Consider the following 11,561-nt stretch of genomic DNA (forward strand, 5'->3'; position numbering starts at 1 on the left):
AGTTCTATTTTTGAGTTCTTTTAAAGAAAGAATTTTACAACATGCTCTGAGGAGTTAAAATGTATAGACTTAAAAAGTGGCTCAATGTGCTAATATTGGACAGATCCTGCAGAGAATCTTAATTCTGATTTTTTAAAGTCGGTTATATTGATTTTTTCCTCTGCCTCTGCCTAAGAATGCATTTGTCCCCCGCAAAAAAGTCGTCAATTATTTTCAAATAAAATTGTGCTTCAGTAATGAATTTTTACCTAGGTCAGAGGCCAGCTTTTTTAGGTAATTATAGAAAAACTTGGAAAAAAAAATTAAGGGTGTAACTAATTTCTGATGGTTCAATTCAGAAATTTATTTAACTAAACAATTCTATTTTTTAAAAATCACCTTATTTTTAGATGTGAATTTGGACATTGGATCTGGACATGACACATGTGGAGAAACATCTTCAGAGAGTTACAGTTCTCCGTCTAGCCCAAGACATGATGGAAGAGAAAGTTTTGAAAGTGAAGAAGAAAAAGACAGAGGTTTGCTCTTTGGAGGGATTTGGGGGTGTCAGAGGAAAATGTGTGTTCTTAAAATCAGTCAAACATAAGTATTTTTATGGTACTGTAAATGTCATTATTGACTTTAATTGGTATAAAGGGTGTCGTGTAGACCACTGACTTAGCAGTTCCTAGTGATGTTGATTTTTTTAAACCTATTTCACTGCATATGAAATTAAAGAGAAAGAAGACAGTCACAACAAAATGTAGAGTTAATGTAGAAAGATTGAAAGCTTGCATATTGTTAGATGCACATATATTTATAACGTTTATGTCTTCCTGATGGATTGACCCTTTTTATCATTATAAATATCCTTCTTTGTCTCTAATGACAATTTTTTTCTTAAAATCTATTTTGTCTGATAATAATATAGCTACTTTAGCTCTCTTTTGGGTGTTTGCAGGGTACCTCTTTTTCCATCCTTTTACTTTAAGCCTATTTGTGTCTTTGACTCTAAAGTATCTCTTAAAGACACCTTATAGTTGGATTATGGTTTTTTAGCAATTCTGCCCATCTCTGCCATTTGATTGGAGTGTTTGACCTATTGAAATTTACAATTTACTGTAATTACTGATAAGGTAGGATTTACATCTGCTCTTTTGCCCTTTGTTTTCTGTATGTACTATGTCTTCAATTCCTCCTTAAATGGAGGCTCAGAGTCAGCCAGAAATAAGAGTATAGAGCCTTCTTAGGTCTCTCCTGGGCATGCATATATAGCCCTAGATATGAGCATGGCCTTTTAGGTTCCCAGGAATATATTGAAGCTTTTCAGAGCTCCCTGTGAACATCCGCTTCAGTTTTTCCTTTTAAGTTTTTTGGTCAGACTATTGTTAGCCTCAACTGGTCATGCCAGCCCAGGCAGCCAGATTGTTAAACGGTTGCTGCAGATTGATTGTGACACGTGCCCTGTGGGCAAGCTGCTGTTAACACAGAGTGAACTCAAGTTGCCAGACAGATAGTGACGGTTCCTTAGGAAGGTGCTTTTACAGAGTTCCAAATCCATGTTTCTTAGAGCGGCTGCTAGGCTGCTTGTTTTCGTAGCTACTGTAGTTGCAAGACTATTAGTTTACAAAGCTACTTCAGAGGTGGAGAATGTGAGCAAGAATTCGGGCAAGGTGAAATACCGCAGTGGTTGCTATTCTTACAAGATTCAGCTGTTTTTCTTTAATAAACACTCTTCACATTGCTGCGAGCCTTTAATTGATTTCCAGAGTTCTGAAAAAGTTGATTTTGTTAGTTTTTGCCAGGATTTTTGTTGCTTTTATGGAGGAATGGAGTGTCAGAGGCTCTTACCCTGCCATTCCAGAAATGAGGTATCACAAATGTATATGTTGGGACTTCCCTGGTGGTCCAGTGATTAAGACTCCCCCTTCCAATGCAGGGGGTGCGGGGTTTGATCCCTGATCGGGGAGCTAAGATCCCCCATGCCTCGCAGCCAAAAAAAAAACGGAAACATAAAAAAACGGAAGCAATATTGTAACAAATTCAATAAAGACTTTAAAAGTGGTCCACAGACACACAAAAAAATGTATATGCTGAATGAGGATGTCATTCTTTACAATGATAATGTTATCTGATAACATCTTGGCTATAAACGTCTTAGTAATAGTGTCTTGGTTATAAGGTGTGTCCATGCTGGTGGGCAGTAATAAATGGTTTCTCTTGGGCCACTTAAAGATCATAAAGATCCTTTAACAACAGCATTTCAGACGTGGCTTTTTCCTGCACAGTCCACAGCTCTTCGAGACCTTAGCCTTTGTGTTATACCGTCAGGTCACATCTTAGGGAGCTATGACAGTGATTCTGCTGCATCACATACAGTTAAAGCCAGTTTTTACTTTGAAGTCATAACAAATGTAGCATGCAGTGACTACTGCCAGTTCTACTAATCTGAGGCAACACTGCACTTCTGATCTGCAGTTTGCTCATGAAAGAAGAAAAATGAAAGTAACTGCCCAGAGCTCTTATGAAGGTTAAACGAGATAATTTTTATGCCTTATCCAGAATAGAGAAGCTTTCAATATGCTATGCTCGATTCTGTAGGATGTACCAATAATCCATGGCTCTTAAGCTAACAATGCAGATTTGCCTCTTTGTCAGAATTAAGGGTACATCCGCATGCCTAGATGACTTTGCAGCAGTCCTTTCCTGTCATCAGATAGGGTGAGTTGGTGGGCCTGTATAGAGGAGCTTGCCCTTTTTCAGATAGGCTCTGTTATCGCGTGACTAAATGAGCCTTCCCTAAATGAAGGATCATTAAGGGCTCTCTGAAACCAACCAGGGGGGAAAATGTCCACTGTGATAACAAGTGTTGATCATCTTTAGAATTTCGAGTGCATGAAAAGGTTGCTTTGAAAAGCATGTGGCTTTGTTGTTCTTGTTGGTCATAAAGGGGTTTTGTTGTAAGACTTTATACTTTTCAGAGTCAGCGCAAAAAAGGAGGACCTCTCTCTAAATAGCTGGGTGAGTCCTTATAATGCTTAGAAAACCATTTGGGGTCATGGGGCCATTTGCTGTGACTTAAGAAGATTTAAACAAAGCCCAATTCCTATAGAAATTTAATTGATCATCTGAAAAATATTACAGCTTCTTTTGAACTTAGATGTTTATTTTTAACTCTATACTTGTATGAAGGTACAGATACAAATACAGTGCCTTAAATAAGTTACTAATTTTTGGATACTTTTTGTTTTGCAAAGTTTAACCAGAAACTCCTCAGCTATTAAGGAGAGTATATGTTAGAACCACTTACTCATAAGTTGAATTTCTTCTAATATAAATTATTATTGTTGAATTAATAACATTGTTGACATTCTGTAGGTTGGTTCAGGTTTAACCTTTCTCCAGGAAGGTTCTATTTAACCTTTCTCCAGGAAGACTAGTATGATTTGTTTTTAGTATTGTTTCAAAAAATTTTAGCATCTTAACTGAATATAACTAGTTATTACCTTAACAAATATAAACATTTTAAGTACACAGTGCAATTCTGCTTATATTTATGGGCAGAAAGATGTTAAATTAGGCACTACATTTAACTGAATGGTCTCTATACATAGTACTGCAACATCTGGGTTTACGATATTTAAACATTGTGAGTTAGATTTTGTCTTTTGTCCCCTTTATACCAAAAGTCAAGAAATCCAGGGGAGGTCTAGATTGAAGTTATTTCTGTTTACAAGCAGAAGAGTGATGCAGTAATAAAAACAAATGCAGTACAATTTTGTATATGCCACTTTGCTGTTTTGTTTTAGGAGAAATGGCACTGCTTCTTGTGCTCTAGCACACTTGTTTTATGACCATAATGGTAGCTTTAAATTTTCTTTCCCCCACTGAAATATTTAAAAGTAAGAATATTTATTCCATTCTAAGAAAACTCTCTTCCCTTCCCTATCTCTGGATATTTGAGTTAAATATAGTCTTTTTTTTTTTAAAATAAATTTATTTATTTTCGGCTGTGTTGGGTCTTCGTTGCTGCACGCGGGCTTTCTCTAGTTGTGGTGTGCGGGTTTCTCATTGCGGTGGCTTCTCGTTGCGGAGCATGGGCTCTAGGCATGCGGGATTCAGTAGTTACAGCACGTGGGCTCAATAGTTGTGGTGCATGGGCTTAGCTGCTCCATGGCATGTGGGATCTTCCTGGACCGGGGCTCGAACCTGTGTCCCCATGCATTGGCAGGCAGATTCTTAACCAATGCGCCACCAGGGAAGTCCCGACTTAAATATAGTCTTGATTGAACTCTTTTAAATTGTATTATTTATGTGAGACAAATGTGAAGACCTCGGGTTTAGTAGTACAGAATATAAATCAAGTGAATTGCCTAAAATTGATTAAGGTTAAAAATATCTGATCCCTTTCTCTGTAATAAAGGTCTGTATTTTATACTGTGCTGCATTCAGTCTCCATTAACCTTTTGTTTCTTACCTCTCCATGGATTTTTTTTAATTTAAGATTTAATTTTTTTAGAGCAGTTTTGGGTTTACTATAAAATTGAGAGAAAGATACAGAAATATTCCCTGCTCTCACACATATATAGTCTGCCCTGTTATCAACAATTGCTCCCTAGAATGACACATGTTTTACCAAGGATGAACCAATCTACTTTGATGCATCATTATCACCCAAAGTCCATGGTTTATCTAAGGGTTCACCTTCAGTGGCTTTGGACAAATGTATAATGATACATATCCATCATTACAGCATCACACAGAGTATTTCCACTGCCCTGAAAACACCCCGGGCTCTGCCCGTTCATCCTTCTCTGGGGCCTCCACCCCTGGCAGCCACCAAGCTTTTATTGTTTCCATAGTCTTGCCTCTTTTCCAGAATCTCCATATGTTTACAGTGAAGTCCACAGAAAGTCAAAAATTAAAAGAAGTTCAGCTTGGTAGTCAGGAAGCTTAGGGATACATTTATTAGTCCAAACTTCAGTGTTTATTTTAGATATACTTAAAGTTTATTTCTAGCAAGAAGGTTGGGAGATTATGCTTGTGTTAACATCTATTTATGTTTGTTTCCCTCAGACACAGACAGTAATTCTGAGGATTCTGGAAATCCATCCACAACCAGGTTTACAGGTTATGGTTCTGTCAACCAGACTGTCACTGTCAAGCCACCTGTTCAGATTGCTTCATTAGGAAACGACGATGCAAACCTTTTAGAAGATCCCTTAAGCTCACCCAAGTATCAGCATATTTCTTTTATGCCAACTTTACACTGTGTCATGCACAATGGTGCCCAGAAGTCTGAGGTGGTCGTTCCTCCACCCAAATCTGCTGATGGTAAAACAATAGGGATGCTTGTTCCTAGCCCTGTTGCTCTCTCTGCAATAAGGGAGTCCACGAACTCAACCCCCGTCGGAATACTAGGGTCAACAGCTTCTACTGCAGAATCAGAAAAGCACCTTGAATTACTGGCGTCCCCTTTACCTGTTCCATCAACATTCCTTCCACATAGTAGTACTCCCGCTTTGCACCTCACAATTCAGAGGCTAAAACTGCCGCCGCCGCAGGGATCTTCTGAGAGTTGCACGGTGAACCTCTCCCAGCAACCAACCGGGAGTCTGAGCGTCGGATCACCAAACACTGCCTTTATTCCTGTTCATAATCCAGGTAGTTTTCCAGGATCTCCTGTTGCTACCACAGACCCCATCACAAAATCTGCATCTCAAGTGGTAGGACTAAATCAAATGGTGCCTCAGATTGAGGGAAACACAGGGACAGCCCCTCAGCCTACCAATGTGAAGGTAGTTCTTCCAGCAGCTGGCCTCTCGGCCGTACAGCCACCAGCTTCCTACCCCTTGCCAGGCTCTCCCCTTGCTGCCGGGGTGTTACCCAGCCAGAATTCCACCGTCCTCAGCACGGCGGCACCGTCTGCCCAGTCCGCGGGAGCAGGCATCAGCCAGGCCCAGTCGAGTGTTCCTCCCGCGGTTCCTACCCACACCCCCGGTCCCGCCCCAAGCCCGAGCCCTGCTTTGACACACAGTACTGCGCAGGGCGACAGCACGTCTTACATCAGTGCTGTGGGAAACACGAACACCAACGGGACAGTGTTGCCTCCACAGCAGATGGGCTCAGGTCCTTGTGGTTCTTGTGGGCGAAGGTGCAGCTGTGGGACCAATGGAAACCTTCAGCTAAATAGTTACTATTATCCTAATCCAATGCCTGGACCAATGTACCGAGTCCCATCGTTCTTTACCCTGCCATCCATCTGCAATGGCAGCTACCTCAACCAAGCACACCAGAGCAATGGAAACCAACTTCCTTTTTTTCTGCCTCAGACTCCATATGCAAATGGACTGGTGCATGACCCAGTCCAAGCCAACTATGGCATGCAGCAGATGGCAGGATTCGGGAGGTTCTATCCTGTGTATCCAGCACCTAATGTAGTCGCCAGCACGAGCGGTTCGGGGCCCAAGAAGAATGGGAACGTGTCATGTTACAACTGTGGTGTGAGCGGGCACTATGCACAGGAGTGTAAGCAGTCGTCCATGGAGGCCAGTCAACAAGGTAATCATGAGAGCTCCCAGAGGACTTGTTTTTGAGTGTGCCCGTCCCTCCCTCCCCTGGTGATCACGGTGATCCTGTTGAAGCAGGAAGAGCTGTTGTGTGTTTGTTTACGGATGTTGTGCTTTCAGTGACAAATCATAAAATGCAAACGGCAAAACCTAGTGTGGACACACACAGGACACACACACAGCACAAGGAAGTTCAGAGAAATTCAGTTCCCAATTAAGGAATAAACCATAAAGGCACTTCTTAAGGAATATAATGGGGATTTGCGAATCTCTTGCTAGCAGCACTTTTTTTTTAAAGCTACAATCCTGTGTCATAGAGTAAGCAAAATTTTTAAATGCTGAAAAACTAGGAAGTGATAGTCATCTGACATGGAAGATTTTTAGTTGTTTGGGTCTATCTATGCATAACCAACTGGCCTCATGCTACACCCTTCCTTCCCAGCAGACATTTTTTTTTTTCAGTGCTATTACATTTTAAAAGGCACAAAATATTTAAGCACTGGTTTTTGGAGTAAGGAGATTCAAACTGAGTTTAATATTATTACCACCAGAATAAAGAAATTGTTCTTCAATAAGTACGTGTAAGGTACCCAGTTCAGTGTAGACCTGAAACTGTTACCTTTCACTCACATTAGGCTTTTGTCATTTTGCCAGATCTCACACAGAAAAAAGGCTTGACTTGGGAGTATGTGCTTCACATTTTTAAGGGAAAATTGAGTTTGATAGCTTTAGGTTGAACTTAAAGCACAAACTTCATTATTACTTTTTTAAAGTCATTTTATGGACCATTTTGCGGTCCGAGTATTGCCGAAGGAGCAGCGGCTGAGGAGCGTGCCCATTTGATATCTTGTAGTGGTTTGTGATGCGTTGCATTGTACGCAGTGACTTAGCAGTTCTGTCTTTCCCATTTTAGGCACTTACAGACTGAGATACGCACCTCCCCTCCCCCCTTCTAATGATACGTTGGATTCTGCAGACTGAACAAGTAAAGCCTGCCTACTTAATACACTGAAGTGTGGGGAGTCATGGTTGGGGTGTGGAGGGGAGGAAAGGAAAGGTATTTTGTTTGTGTTTCTTTGTCTATACATTTCCTAGATTTCTATGCAGTTGGGAGTTTTCATTTCTCTTGTACCAAAATGTCCAAAACAAAAAAGAATGCGTTGCTTTTGAGCCTCTGGTCTCCTGGTACAACAACAGGCTTATCTGTATGATACATGTAATTTAAACATCCAAACAGACTACCAAAAGGAAAATGTTGATGCGTGCTTTTTTTTTTTTTTTTTTACACTGAATACTTGCTGTGTGCAATGTTTACTGAATCTTTAAAACTGTGTATTTGATCTTTTTTAATAACAGTGGTGACAGTCCTATGGTTTTGGAAAAAACTTTGCTTCTTCCCCAGTTTTTCTCACTTTCGTCCTACACTCCGCTTTTCTCCCCCACCCTCACTCTTTCCAGTGGCCGCAGGAGTGGTTGGCACTGCATTGTCCACACTTTGTAAACTGCTCTGCATATAAATTGAGGGTAGAATGTTTCACCTTAATCATAAGGGAGAATCACATTCCCAAAATAGTGTGTATATATGTAATAAACAGCACCACGTAAATACATATATGCAGTGCTTGTTGTCCACATAAAAATTAAAACAAGTGGAAGAGAGAGGAGGAAGTAAAATCATATGAAACTGAGAAAATATGACATATGAAGTGGACAAAGAGCTTTTTCTTTAAAAAAAAACAAAACCTTTTTACTTCATCATACTTTTTTAGCCTGTTGCTTCAGAGAGACATAAAGTGAACAAACTAGTGTGAGTGTGGTTCTTCTGTGTGTGTGTTTGTCATGAAAATCAACAGCCAATTTTACCTGTAGTCTACCACTGTGTCATGTAAAAGAGACACTTGAGTCAAGATTTCTTTTCCTACACCAACTGTTACAGTGTTCCATTGTGTTTAAAATGTGTATGCTTTATTGCAATCTGAACAGAAGCTCTGCGTTTCTACAAAAGTCAGGTATTTGTTCCCTAACTTGTCTCGTAGCAAAGTCACTTTTATAACAGTTTACCACTATGCTTGATTATAATGTGAAAGACTGAATTCTGCGTGTGTTAAGATGGTATGAATCATGTCAGTGTCACATCACTAAGTTTAATGCTGCTGTTTAAAAACAAAAGTTTTTTTAAAGCCAATCTATGTACTAAATTGCTTCCAGATAATTTTTGATTTCCTAAAGTGCACTGAGGTTATCTGGAAGAACGGGGTGCAGGTTTGGACTGCTGCATTCAACAGCAGTGAGCAGCTACCACTGTAGAGTCGCAGGTTGAGGGCTTGGGGTTGGGTTTGTTTCCCCATCCTCAGTACAGGGCAGAATCGACAGATGTTTGTTGTGTGGGGTCACGTTGGTGTGCAGCAGAGGAACTTGAATATCTGGTCTCGGTTCAGAAGCCTAACAGATTGCCAGACAAAAGGAAACACTTGAAGAAAGAAGCTTCGTGTAATGCTTCACAGATAGAATTTATATTTATAGCACCAATGTACATTTTGAAACCTTCTTTCCAGGGTGGAAGTTAAAGGGGAAGGAAGGGGAGGGTGTGAAGGGGGGGTAGACGAAAGCTTTAATTTAAAAAGAGAAGAAGTCAGAGTAAAGGAAATTATTTTGATTAAATGTATTTTGTTTGATCTGGGTATTTTTGGACCACATTATTAAATTAATTGTTGAGCTGCAGTTGAGTTGTTCAAGTGAGAGTTTTGATAAGCCCCATCTGGACCGCATTGTGAACCATTGCCAGTTGTACTTTATGGAGCTTATTTTATGATTTAAAAGACTGTACTGTACATAGGAGGTATGTTACCTTCTCCTTATTTGTATGTTTACCATATACTTTGATATTTGAAATGTTATGTACTGGAAAGGCCACTTATATTTCTAGAACAGATTGGATTTTATGCAACCTTTTTTCCTTGAATTAACAGCAATAAAAAAATGAAAAATGGCTTAAGAATTGTGCTTTATTGCAAATTTTGTAAAAGTGAAAGATAGGAGGACATCATACCTCGTGGGTTTGGGGTTTTTTCCCTTTTTAAAGAATCAACCCGTTATTTTCCTGCAATGTGGGCAGTGAATCCCCAAGTTACTTACCGTCTGGAAATGTTTCCCACAAGCAGCCTTACTATATATATGGGGCACCTGTGTGACCGCTGAAAGAAGAGTCTGCACTTCTGTGCTTCCTGAGCACACACTGTGTGCCAGAGGCACCGTGGCGGCTCAGACAGAGTCCTTATCACCCAAGAGCGGTGTTTCTGGTTCAGGCCCTCCCTCACCAAAAGCGTAGAGGACCTAACTTACTTCCTCAAATTTATTAATACCATTTTGTTTTCCAGGAAACTCTCCCAATACAGTACCTTTGAATTACATTGGTTCTATCTTGTGTAACCAAGTCTCAAGTCAGTCTTTACACAATCAGTAATTTTATAAGAGATTGTGGGGAGGTGCTTTCCACATACCCATGCATCAGTCATGTCCTCTGGTGACGACGGATGTCACTCGGCCCAGCCCCTCCGGTTGTCCCCAACGTTCCATGCAGTGATGGACACTAAGAATGATTGTCCTGAGCCACCTAACGCACGTTCCCTCTGTACCCAGTTGGGCAGTGGGTTTGAAAAGATCACAGGACCCCTGATGGCTTTTCTGTTAGCCAGCAAACAGGCACCTACACGTAACACACGGCAGTTATGGACCCGCCTCCAGTTAACTCACACACCTCCAGTGTCATCACCTGTGTCCCTTAACCGACCCTTCTCCTTCCTGCCCCCACTGCGCAACGTCACCACTACTCTCAATTTCACTATTCCTCTTTTCCCCTCACATTTTACATCCTCCTTCCCCAAATATACAGTGTATTTCTACTTTTCTTGAGCTTTTTAGAAAGGGTACCCTTTACCTCATCTTCTGTGACTATCTCTACTCATCTGGTTTTACAGTCCTGATGTTGCATTCCTTCAGTTTGTTCATTTTCACTAACTTTACAATATTCCATTGCATTGGGGGAAAACAATACACACACACACACACACACACACACACATTTATCCATTCTGTCAACAGACATTTGGGTGGTTTTCACTCGTTTGCTCTTGTAACAGGAGCAGTTTTGTACCAGTCTCCTGGCTTGTATGTGCGAGAGTTCCCTGGGATATACATCTAGGAATGCAAGTGCTGGGTTGTAGGACATGCCAAGTATTCAGTTTTCCCAGATTCGCCATGTGGTTTTCCAAGTGGTTTACACTCTCACCAGCAGCATGCATGCCCCTCAGTCCATATCCCGATGCTGTGATAGTGCCCGGGGCGGCTTGGGGAGGGAGAAATAAGTGTAGGCTTGGAGGGATTTGTGTGAGGCTTCATGGAGGAGGTGAGTGTGGAGGAGAGCCTGACATGACAGCACGGGCGGGGTTTGGACCAGTGTGGACCAGGGGGCGCGCTCTAGGCAGAAGGTGTGTGGAAAGGCACAGGACCCGAGGTGATGGGTTGTGAGGTCGGGAGGTGACACAGGCAGCTGTCATAGAGGGAACATCTTGAAAGAGTTATGAGATTTGTGGTTCAGTAGGTAAAATAGAGCCAGACTGGAGAATTTGGAGTTGATTGAGTGAAAAATTGGAAGTTGCCAAGTTTTAAGTAGAGAAAAAATACATTGACGATAGTTTTTGAAAGAAGGCTTGGAAGTTGAGAGACCGGTTAGGATGAGGCGACAGGAAGGAAGAGGATGGAAGGAACCCCGGGCTTCAGAGCCACGTTTTCCCCAGATAGAAGATGAGTTGGTCTAAGTTACGGCTGTGAGGATTACATAATATATGGGAAAGGTCCAGCATGATGAAGTAGCACCAAGGAGGCACCCAAATGTTAGTTGAATTCCGTTTCAACGCACAGGAGAATTGTGATTCTGTTTTCAGAGACGAGGAAAATGTGGATGAGAGTTAAGTCTGTGTGAAGGCAGTGGTTCTCTGGGTGGCAAGGAGCCTG

The 11,561-nt window shown here is 41.2% G+C and overlaps 1 protein-coding gene across 2 annotated transcripts in view; it reads left to right on the plus strand.

Moving 5' to 3' along the window:
- ZCCHC2 (zinc finger CCHC-type containing 2) overlaps positions 1-9,550 on the plus strand; it is a 48,891-nt gene extending 39,341 nt beyond the window's left edge. For both annotated transcript variants that reach the window (XM_089895281.1, XM_089895282.1), the window contains 3 exons: positions 390-518; positions 5,056-6,540; positions 7,462-9,550. In XM_089895281.1, the coding sequence (XP_089751407.1) occupies positions 390-518; positions 5,056-6,540; positions 7,462-7,529 (1,682 nt within the window). In that variant the 3' untranslated portion in view covers positions 7,530-9,550. The remainder of the gene's footprint in view (positions 1-389; positions 519-5,055; positions 6,541-7,461) is intronic.
- Positions 9,551-11,561: the final 2,011 nt, after the last annotated feature.

The sequence above is a fragment of the Delphinapterus leucas genome, chromosome 14 (assembly GCF_059928025.1).
Source record: "Delphinapterus leucas isolate spDelLeu-1000000601 "Yukka" chromosome 14, BTC_Dleu_Yukka2, whole genome shotgun sequence".
Classification (NCBI taxonomy): Eukaryota; Metazoa; Chordata; class Mammalia; order Artiodactyla; family Monodontidae; genus Delphinapterus; species Delphinapterus leucas.